The sequence below is a fragment of the Typopeltis vanoorti genome, chromosome 10 (genome assembly GCF_054136105.1).
Source record: "Typopeltis vanoorti isolate ZY-2024b chromosome 10, IOZ_Tvanoo_1.0, whole genome shotgun sequence".
Lineage (NCBI taxonomy): Eukaryota > Metazoa > Arthropoda > Arachnida > Uropygi > Thelyphonidae > Typopeltis > Typopeltis vanoorti.
Genome location: NC_143558.1, coordinates 129,121,602 through 129,133,652, shown reverse-complemented (window position 1 = coordinate 129,133,652; position 12,051 = coordinate 129,121,602). Strand labels below are relative to the sequence as shown.

Here is a 12,051-nt window from a genome sequence, read left to right as displayed (position 1 = left end):
AACTGCCTAATGGTACTCGTCGGTTTAAAAACAACTCTGATGTTATAAGGCTTCATAATTCTAGCTATTTTTGTGGAGACTGAGCCAATATAGGGTAAGACGATGGATGAAACGTACTGAGTTGCTATACGTTGTTGTTGTTGGAGGTTGTTACTGTAGAGAATTTTATTGATTATGTTTTACGGATAACCCTTCTCTGATAGAGATTTAGATATAAGGGAAAGTTCTGTACGTGCGTCTTCTTCTTCTTCTGTGACAATATTTCGGGCTCTGTTTCTTAGCATATGTATAATGCTGCATTTCTGTGTATGGTGATGATTAGAAGAATAATGGAGATACCGTCCAGTATCTGTGGGTTTTCTCTATATCGTAAGTTTGATATGTTCATTCTCTTTTCTTTTAACTAGTACATCTAAAAAGGGTAGTTGACGATTGTTTTCCAATTCTAATGTAAATTTGATTTTATGATGGAAAGAGTTAATTTTTTGGAGGAACTCATGTAAGCTGTCTACTCTGTCCTTCTAGATATTGAACACATCGTCGACATATCTCCACCAAACTGATGGTTTTGGGTTTATTTTATCTAGAATGTCATTTTACAATTTCCCCATGAACAAGTCCGCACATGGTGGTGACAGGGGGCTGCCTATGGCTTAACCTTCTAACTGTTGATAAACTATATTGTTAACTTGGAAGAAATTTGACTCGAGACAGTGATGGAATAGTTGTGAGATATCACTTGGAAAAAGATCTTTTATAATCTCCATGACTTCTTCAACTGGTACGTTAGTAAACAAAGAGCTAACATCAAGACTTGCCAAAATGTCTGTGTTGGATAAATTGACATTTTTAAGTTTCTCAACAAAGTGTTGAGAATTTTTTATATAAGAATCTGATTTTCTGATTTGTTCTTTTAATATATTTGCGAGATGTTTGGCTAGTTGATATGTTGGAGAGAATCTGCCATCTACGATCGGGCGGAGTGGAACTTCATCTTTGTGTACTTTGGGTGCACCGTAAAGGCGAGGTGTTATAGGATGTAAAGCTTTTAGTTTTCTTTTTAACTCCTGAGGTCATCCGTCCATATTGCGAATCAGAAGATTGGTCTCGTTGTGGTTCTTCATGGTTGGATCCTTATTTATCTAAAATTTTGTGTGGCCTGATCAGATAGTAAAGTATTTATTTTCCTAACATAATTTTTTTACCTTCTCGTCTTGACAAAGATAGCCAGTTACATCTAGCGAAACTAGTAGACGTTTTTGTATATATGTGTATTAAAACCTATGGTCTTATAATCCAAATAGTATGTGTTAATCTTTAAAAAAAAGACCAAATATAATTTCCATCATAAAAAAAAGTAAATTGTTAATACGAAAATCGTTTAATTACTTATTTTGATGTTGGCAACGCAATTTATTTGTCGTGCTCGAAATAACACGTCTTATCTACGACAAATATATTTTATATAGACAGATAATAATGCATTTACTCTCTGATAAAGTTAGCTTTTGATTATTTAATACAAGAGAAAAGTTATTGATATTTTTTTTAAAGTAACAATACCTTTCTCTCCTTTGTAATATGTAACCTAATGGTTAATCGATCCCCAAGTTCGATATTTCGCCACCACTTTTTCTGTGATCCCCAGTGCATTGTGGACAGTGCATTCTGTCAATATAAACATCTCTAACAAAAAAAAATTAAAAAAAAAATAAATATAAAACAGGTTGAGCTGATACTTTGACAGGTATGTATTCTGTAATCCGATAATTCTAGCACTTGCTGTTATACAGCAATACTTTTTGTGAACAACTGTTTTACCCACGAAACATTTATTTATAAAGGTCGGGAAACACAAATCAGTGAATACATAGAGGTACCCGAAAAGCCAGTATGTTCATCAAGAAAATGACATATCGCATGTATGTTAACGCAACCACCACACCTCATGGGAAATGGTTGGCATTGAATGTTCACGTTTCTTCCCCAGAAGCTTTAAAAGGCGAACAGGAAAAATATAATTGACAGAAATAAAATAATGAGCCTAAATCACATTGAGAGATAGCCATGGAAAATCTTACTACACATTGCTGAATATTAATCAGGAACAGTCGATATCAGCGAAGCATTGAATATGGGACCATATTTCCTAAAGATAGACATCTCAGAGAGGAGCAAAATCTCGTCTGAAAAAAATATTTTTTCACGATTCCATGTAGGCATGGACACTATCTTCAGTATGACCGGTGAACAAAACACAGTTCCTGAGAATTTATCAAGTTATGCTTGTTTTTATGCCCATCAGTCATTCGCTACAATATTGTGTTGTCTTTGGTAAAAAATAACTGATTGCCCGTTTTATTAGTAAGTATTATGTTACATAAGACATTAGGTTGCATAGAGTGAATGAACATATGTTGAAGATAAATATCCAAGGCAGAGAAACGAGGTAGTCGAACTGTCACGTTTGTACGTACATGTAAACGTGCAATTCAGTATTCAAACATAATTTGAAAACTGTCTGTGCTACTCAGTTGTTTGCTGATATTGACTGTCTGGAAATGCATTACAAAAATTATATGTATCCATTATAAGGATTATTTATATATTTTTGTCTAATATATTTATGTACTATGCATAACGAAATGGGTGCGCCAGATAAATAATTTATGTTAATCATCCGTATATACGTAGCTATCCTTTAATCAAATAATCCTAGGAGACAGGGTGGTGCAAAAGTGGTACATTGTAGTAACATATAACTTTAGTAGTATTTTCTTCTTTACGTACGTGTTGGCTAGAACATTAACAAAGAACGAAAAGATAGTTTTAATGTACAGAAACTACCTCTGCCTTTTCCGTAATGTGCACAAGAGGAGCTGAAAAGTTCTGATAAATACCCAGAACAAAAATGACTGGTTTCTGCAACAAGGGAAGGACTTTTTTCTCAGAGAATTTCAAATAACACTTCGTGGGGAATATGTAGAATAACGTATAAGTTACATTGTTCTACCCTCATCATTCATGGTGATTATCACACCATCTCAGCATACCCTCGTAGAAAACGACAAATAGAGCAGTCACTAGTAATTTATTTTCATTACATTTGCGCTATTCTGTAGAAAGTTGCATCTTATATATGACCTCTTACAACTTATTAGCCTCCGCCTTCCTCCATATGCCCACATTCGTATGCACTGATTTGATATATATATCCTTAAATATATATATATATATCCTTAGATATATATCCTTAAATAACATCGAAGAATTTAAGACATCTCTTCAGGTGATTCAACCGACCTCGATTGGGCGAGTACATGGCTTTTCCGCTTTCCGTCCAACAATTAGTGAATTCTTATTTCAGTATGGTTTGGAGGTTCGAGAAAGAATTTCGCGTGAAACCACCACTTATAGTGCTTAAAATGTACTATACGTTTATAATCTTTAGTTGTTAAGATTCACATGAATTTGATGATCATGGAAAACGTATAGTCAATAATCATTAATACTACAATAGTACGGCATATGCTATGTAGGCTACTATTAAAGACATCGCGCATAGAATTGGGAAAGAAGTTAGACCTTCATACTCAGGACTTCGCGAAAACTTTAGTTATGTTTATTACTTTATTTTAGTTGATTCTAGTAAAGCCAGAGATTGCATATTGTGAAACACGATAGGTTTTGTAGTCCTATGAGGAGAAACAGAAATATGTATACCTACAAGCAATCATTTTATTAGTTTTCTGTATCTCTGTTCCTACAGTATATTAATTTTCTTTTCTTGTATTTATGAAACACTGCCTGCTGGTAATTTTAATACGTAGTAGGCGGATTAAGATTAGTTTAATAATGCGTTAACTGTCATAGAATACCCAAAGGAGGGAAGATGGTATTCGAAAAACAATAGTTTTTACATAAAGATGTAAGCGAGATTATTGCGAGTATTGTTCTATGTTTCAACATTCTCATTGCCAACCAGCAAAAACAGAAAAATTTAAGCAGTCTTTAATTTAAATGTGTTTTCATATTTGAGAATATAATTGGAAAAACATCACTTAGAAAGCTGCTTTCTCTTACGCACGGTTTTTCCGATAGCATCATGAGTACTATGAGGTATTCTTAGTGTAATATGTGGTACATCATCAAAGGAACGTTACCCATCAAGTCCGGATTGCTTTCTAACAAAAATGCCAGGACTATATAGTGACCTGGTTATATAAATATATTATCGACTATGTCACTGCTATCCAAGGACAGGAAAGTGTGATGGTGTTATTGCAGGCCTACACTGCTAAATAGATCTGTTGGATGTTTTTTTTTTAAATATATGTTATACCACACACAAAAGGCCATACGACCTATAAGCAGATGAGTACCTTGTGTGGGCAAGAGGATGAAAAGAAAAGAGGAATCATGACACATTTTGTTTGAACATCTGAAGATTGTATTCTCTGAGGAAGGCAAAGTGTGGAGATTGTTCCAAAGAACGGAAGTAGATGGAATAAAAGAGGAGGCAGTAAAAACAAGGGTGTTGATTAGTAGTGGCTCTTGTTCTAATGATTTTAGAGGAAAGTGGAAGAATAATATTGCGCAATTCAGCAGATTATTATAAAAGTATCTGTAGAAGAGGCGAACTAAACGTTTGAGAGAGAAATGAAGTATGTGAAATAGGGAATTATTAATTAGCTGGATTTCCCTTTTCTGGATAGAATAGAGCGCTTGAAATCTACAAATGTAATATGGATAGACTGATTATATTCAATTTGTTTCCCTATAATTTGTCTTAATGTAAAAAGCTGGTAGTCTATGGGATTATTTCTTTTAAATCCTGCATTTCTTGTCTTTATTTTCTGCACTTGTCTTCATTTCTTATTAAAAAGTATAGGTTCTCAAATACTGCTTGATATTCACCTATGTGTTCTTCAGAAAAATGGTAAGATTTATTTTACCATTTTTCTGAAGTATAATATTAGATAAAATTTATAACCCGTGGACCAGATTGTCAAAATTACACGAATGTAAAATATATTGGTATGATTAGCGATTATTATCTGAGCATATCTCTTCCTTTTCAGATTAAAGTTTAGTATGTGTTCCTGTAGTTAATTCATCATTATCATATTTGATGAGCTGAACTACACTCAATATCTTGTGTTTTATTATTTTTCAATTGCTTCCTGCTTTCTGCACATTGTATAGCGATGGTAAGAGTTTAACACCGAAATGAGATGGAATGCATAACAGTTCATTTTCCTCATATTCCTAATTAAGAATTTCAGTGACCACATTTTAAATATATTCATACTCTTAATATTTAGAGTATTTACGAATAACTAGTATGGAATTATATTCAGCCATCATGAAAATATTTTTGCTTTCTTGATAATTGTGTTAAATATTTTTTGTTTGCCAATTTTCATAAAAAAGTAAATATTTTTATTTACTTTTTTTATTTCACTTCAGTTCATATTTTCATGAGAATATTCAGAATTATACTAAAACATGTATAACCTCCATAAGCGTAACTTTATCCCGACTACAAAATTTATAATCATTACACGTCAATACACTTAGCACACTAGTGCTAAGTGTAGTGATGTATATCAATATTCTTAGAGAAAGCCAAGCAGTCTATAATCTGATTTCTGTATTTGTTGTCTTCATTTTTTATTAAAAAGGGTAGGTTCTCAAAGAATTTTTAGGCCAAATAAATGTAATGTTCTATTTTATTTATTTATTATTTTTTGGTGGGGGGGGGATTGTGTAATTCCTGATGCGCCTTTTGCAGAATCAAGCTTTTTATCTGATGTTTACATATTATCAGATTTTAAGAACCGAGTATCCCATAGATATATAATTGTATAAGTGCTAATATAATGGATGGCTCTATATGTGCTGTTGGTTAGTGTCGTGTTGTTGTATTTTGTAAATAAATTAGAGGTATCAGTATGGTATTGATAAGTTCCGCAACAGTTTAGAATACCATACCTTACAGCAGTTTGTATCCACGCGAAATGCAACGTTCACAACATTGTTCACGTTAAGAAAAAAAAATCTATGCTATCTCGGGTAAGATCTCTGCTCTCTAGAATTGTTGCATCTCTTTCTCCAACATGCGATTTCCAGCTCATGTCACTGCCAATGTTTAATCCCAAATATGTTAACGCTTTTCATTTCCACGCGGTTAAAATTTAATTTACTTTCACAGTTTCAAGTTGTGTGTTGGAATATGTGATTGAAGAAATCGGTTTTACTAATGGCTGTATTTTTCAGTTTTATAAATTATTTCATTGAAAAATAGGGGATATTAAAAGTTCCAACCTTATTTTAAAGCAGAATATATATGTAGAAACTTTGATACCCCTATTTTTATATAATTTACATCGCCGTAATGAAGTTGTACAGTTCATTCTTTGATAAGCTCGTATTAAGCAGTGATCGACAGTTCACTTATGAAATATACAACCCTCATGGGATTGCTTTAACTCTGAATGAAAGTTTTTGCTCTCTTTTCAAGTTTCTTTCAGGTTTCCGAAGAGAACCAACCAGTTCGAAACAGCTGTCAGGCCAATGAAACCTTTATCTAATGCGCTAATAAAAGGCGAATATACGGACTCTTTGGCAGCGGTCATGTTCTTTTAAGTAATTCAAGCTAAGACAATTCCGGTACCGAGGATTGTATTTTCTTTCAAACTTTCAAAGTTTCTACATATATTCGGCTTTGAAATAAAGTTGAATATTGAATATCTCCTATTTTTTATATAATTTACATCCCCGAAATGAAGCCGTATGCTCTTTCTATGATATTTTTTTTCAGCATCGAGAGTAAGTTTATTAAAATGTAACCTCCCCGTCATCTTTGCTTTTATATCTGTATTTTCAATGCTAACATTTCATTTACAGAATCTGCAGCAATGAAGTGTCTGCAGAAGTTTAATTTGCAATATAATTATGTCACAGAAATCGTTAATGTAGATTATAAACAAAAGTGGTCCACACACATAGCCTTGGTGACGCTCTGTAATTTAACTGAAATGAATTGCTGGAGCATTTGTTCATTTTCACAGTGCGTGATCTGGCCGTTAAAGCCGGTCAATTGCATTACCCGTAATTCTTATACTCCAATGTTTTAATTAAAATATCATGGGATACAGTGTCAGAAACTTTCTGCAGGTCTAAAAAGTTAGTTTGTTGATCTTGTGATGAATAAATTAACTTTCTGAAGTTCAGCAGTCCATATTCGGTATTTCATTTCTCTCTAACTCCATAGTGGTTTTTGGAGAAGCTGTTTTTTTATTATTATTAAAAATCATTATTATTATTTATTGCAAATTTCTGTATTTTAGGAAAAACCTAGATTAAGTTCTTATCGGTCTATGCTTTTTTAGATAATTTTTGCGTCCTTTTTAATCTACTGATATTACCACAGTTTTCTTAAATTCTGTTAGAAACAGACAGGTCATAAGCGATAAATTAAAGATAGTTACCAAACGATCTAACAAATATATTTGAAACTCGCTCATTGCTTGACATTTATAACCGTTGTGGTTCGGACTGGTGGGTTTTTACGCCTCAATACATTTAACTTCATTCTTACAAGTAGGGAAGAAGTATATGGAATTTTTGTATCTATCGGGTTATTCACAATGTTATTTACAATAATTTCATTGACTTCTATGAAGTAGTTATTAATTTTATCTGCCAAAGTTCTTTTGATGTTTAAATCTAACCACTGCAATTATCATTACTCAGTCTTTAGAAGCATTGGTTCCTGGGTTTTTGGTAGACGTTCGCATTTTAAAAATTCATTACGGTAATAAATTTTTTTTTTCCTTCTTTCAGTTTATAGTTTACATGCTTCTTATGATGTGTTGCAATGTTCATAGTATTAATTTTTGGGGATATTTTTGGGCATTTTTTTTATCTTATCTGTCATCTTTGTCCTGAGTTATCCATGGCTTCTTTGTCGTTGGATTCTGCCTCCTTGAAGATGTACAGCTGAGGTTTTTACTACGTCATTTCATGTATTGATGAATTTGTAATAGGCCTTATCAGCATTTGTTTCACATTTTATCTGTAGACAGTTTAATGGTGTTGGGCGATGTGATCTTTAGTGTGCGGCAGTATTGATTGCAAATCGATTTTGATAGCTATTGGAAAGTGATATGTAACCGGCTAATTTAACATTGCTGCCTGGATTTTATTTGTACTCTTTGTAACTGTTGCATGATCCAGATACGATGCCCAGCTATTTAATTCTCTCGTTGGAATATGTATATTGCTCAAGCCTGTACATCGCTAATGAGTCGCGGTAATTCACTTTTTATGTGAAGTCAAGGAAAGTAAGAGATCTTTAAATAGACATGATATAATAATTGTAATTCTTTAAGTGAACTAATATTCTCGTAATTTGATTAACACTATTAAAGTTTCTTACAAAGACCATTAATCCCGCATATCTGTTAGAATCCTTGTAGGGAGTTTTTGTAACCTAAGAAGTATAGTTTAGCTGCTGTCTCTTTAATCCATATTTCTGTACGGAGTAAGATACGAGCCAACTTTGTGTATGAAATATCTTCTGCATTGATTAAACCTTTGTATCTTCCTGGGTCTAGCTCCCTCTGAGGAGACCTGAATAAAGGTCTAAACCAGTCTGGGTAGTGACCCTTCCCATAATGCACACAATATATGCCTCCGAAAGGAAGAGTACTTTATACTGAGGCAATTGATGTGAAGTCAACAGCTTCCGCATACAAGTAGCCTAGTCGGGAAGATACTTCACGCGTAAACAAAGAATTAAACAAAAATATAGACATTTAATATTTAATACAAACGAAAAACTTCCTGCTGGTCTGGATTGCTATCCAGGAAAATAAATTGCTATTCATTATGTATTTTTGTATACTGATGCAATTAATTGCACACCCAGCTGAACCTAGTCGTTTCTGGCTTATGTACTGTAGTCAGTTAACACCAAAAATCGCCGATTTAAACGAAGATTAGGGGTATCTTCCAATTTTTAGTACTAAATTGCAAATGCGGGATTAAATTGTACCCCGCTAATGTTGTTAATTCTATCTTCCAGAAACAATTTTGAAACATTTTGCCACTAAAAATGAATCGATCGCAACTAAAACTGAGATGACGAGTTACCTTTATTATGTATCTCAAGGAACAAATTTCAGTAAAATCCAGTAATCTAAAAGCAAATGTAGCATCGAATTCCTCTTTATATATATATATATATATATATATATATATATATATATCCTCAAGAGTTCATAGATATTTCTTGCTTTATGAGTTCTATATATATATATATATATATATATATATCCTCAAGAGTTTATAGATATTTCTTGCTTTATGAGTTCTACAAATTCTACGACTGCTATTTTCTATAAAAAATCTAAAATGCGAACGTTATGCCAGCAAAGGTTGGTCGATTGGTAGAGCCTCTTCTACTGATGGCTTGCAAAAAGTTAAGCAACTTTGAGCGCGGTTAGTAGTTGGAAGGGATAATCGTTCGATGCTGTTGGCATACTCTCCCTCGATGAATCTTTGGACTCCCTGGAGGTGTCACATAATAATTAATTGCAATGCACAGATGTGGCAATTAATGTTCATAGATATATGCGTTTGCCCAGGCAGATAAGTTCATCTCACTGACTCGAATAAAAAAAAATAGTTATTACCGCACTAACGTTTTCTATAAAAGTGTTTGTGTTGCCATTTTCTCTTTTATTTCGCATTGATTCCCTTATTAGCAGTGTGCTAAAATGAAGTAATACTACGAAAAATGGTGTTAATAAAAGAGAAACAACAACGAGGAATTAACATTGCAAAATAAATTTCGATCAGATGCAAACATTAGCTTGAAATAACTGAAGATCTTTATGCGAAATATTTCCTAAGCACCTCAAATGTGTACACATCTAAACTATTACTATTTTACCCTGAAATGGGACTATTTATTTGAACTATTAACGCTAGTTTAAACTTTAAACTATTTTACTGATCTATTCATCTATTAGAGATGAATTCCCGCTTAAATTGCCGAGTTTAATAGATCTAAGTTTGATATACGAGGGCTGTTCAGTAAGTAATAAGACTAATTTTACAGTCGCGAAACCACTCATCACAATATTAATTTCTTTGGAATAAAGAAATGTTGCTGTCTGTATTAACAAAAGAGGTTGATAGATGGCGTATACGGGCTGATGTGCCAGAGAGTCACGTGACTAAACACAAGCTTGTTTCGGTGTGCCTACGAACCTCGACCAGTCGTCGAAATGGAAGCGTCCTTGGAACAGCGTTATGCGATTAAATTTTGTGTGTTTGCAAAAATCGGCATCGGACACTTTTAACATGATACGCGAAGCTTTCCACGATGAAGCAATGTTGAGGGAAAGTGTTTTTCGCTGGCATAAAACTTTTAAGGAAGGAAGGCAAAATGTGGAAGATCTTGAACGTGAGGGAAGACCTTCAACGTCCATCACAGAGACGATGATCAACACAGCAACGATGATCATCAAAGAGGATCGCAGAATTATAGTACGCCAGCTGCATGTTGTCCTGAATATTTCTGTGGGAAGTGTTCACTTATTTGGGACTGAAACGTGTTTGAGCCCGATGGATTCCCAAACTCTTGACACCGGAGCAAATGCAGCATCGAGTGGATGTGTGCACAGAATGGAAAGAAAGACTGGAACAAGAAGGCGACAACTTCTTAAGCTTGTCCGATGCCGATTTTTGCAGACGCACACAAAATTTAATAGCTGTTAGGCGAAACAAGCTTGCGTTTAGTCACGTGACACTCTGGCACATCAGCCTGTATACGCCATCTATCAACCTCTTTTGTTAATACAGACAGCAACATTTCTTTATTCCAAAGAAATTAATATTGTGATGAGTGGTTTCGCGACAGTAAAATTAGTCTTATTACTTATTGAACAGCCTACGTATATAAATCTTCTTGGATCTCCTTAAGTTCTAATTGCTGACATAACATACACCCTGTTTAATGATCCGTCCGTCTCTTACAACTGTAACGCTTTCAATATATTTTCTCTTGGCACTTGTTACACATTTCCAGACCTAATATCTTTGTTATACAGTATTTATCTTCATTCACTGTTTATCTTAAACTGAAAATCTGACTTGATAACTTGTATTTGGCACGAAGCTAGCTTGTTTTTCCCCAATGTTCTCTTAAACAAATTTTCTTAGCCTCTTTTCAAGCACGCTTGCATAGATATCTGGAACATTCAATAGAGAAATTCCTCTGTAATTCTCAAATTGTTTAATTTCCATCTTTTTAATAGATAGTTACTATCATAGTTCTACTCCCATCATATTGAATTCGACTGTCTTACCAGTCCTGAATTATGTGGTGTAGCCAATATAAAATTTTTAGATCTTCATATTTCGTAAACTTTTGTTGAATATCAACCGTGTAGTTCAGATCTTTTTTTATCCTTGCAATTATTAATTGCCTTCTTGGTTGAAAAGATAATTATCTTTTTATTTTTTTTCCAGTTTGTCACTGATCTCAAGGTTTGATTTTTGTTTTCATGTTCTTTCCTTTTTGTTAAATAGTGTTTATATATTTAAGTCTGTTTTTCGCCTTTGAAAGCTGTTTGACTTTGATTGTTTTCTGAACTTTCTTACATAACCTTCTTTTCAGTATAATGTTCATATTTATCCCACTAAACTGGAACCGCTTCCTCATTCAAGTTTCCCCTTGCACTGTTTCCTAAATCAGCGGTGTCGCTGCCAATAACAGTTAATAAGATATTTCTTGTTCCTTACGTCTTCTCACCATGTGATTTCTGGCACAGCTTTATTAACACAATGTTCCAACATAATGATTATTGCACGTCCTGAACATAAATCCAGCAACTACTTACCGTTATTACGAATTTGCTATTTTCTGCAAAGTTTCCCACAACATTTCTGTGTCTGGTATTCATCTCCTACTCTGCTGTTTAGATCTCCAAAAATGTAAGAGGATTTCTTTGTTTTCTGCCTTCTCTCAAATGACTC

General features: G+C 33.7%; 1 protein-coding gene across 1 annotated transcript in view; it reads right to left on the bottom strand.

The window, feature by feature from the left end:
- LOC150102786 (ionotropic receptor coreceptor Ir76b-like) overlaps positions 1–1,653 on the bottom strand; it is a 51,162-nt gene extending 49,509 nt beyond the window's left edge. Inside the window, exon 1 of the mRNA XM_090398741.1 lies at positions 1,564–1,653. Coding sequence (XP_090254867.1) covers positions 1,564–1,653 — 90 coding nt within the window. The remainder of the gene's footprint in view (positions 1–1,563) is intronic.
- Between the last annotated feature and the right edge of the window lie 10,398 nt (positions 1,654–12,051).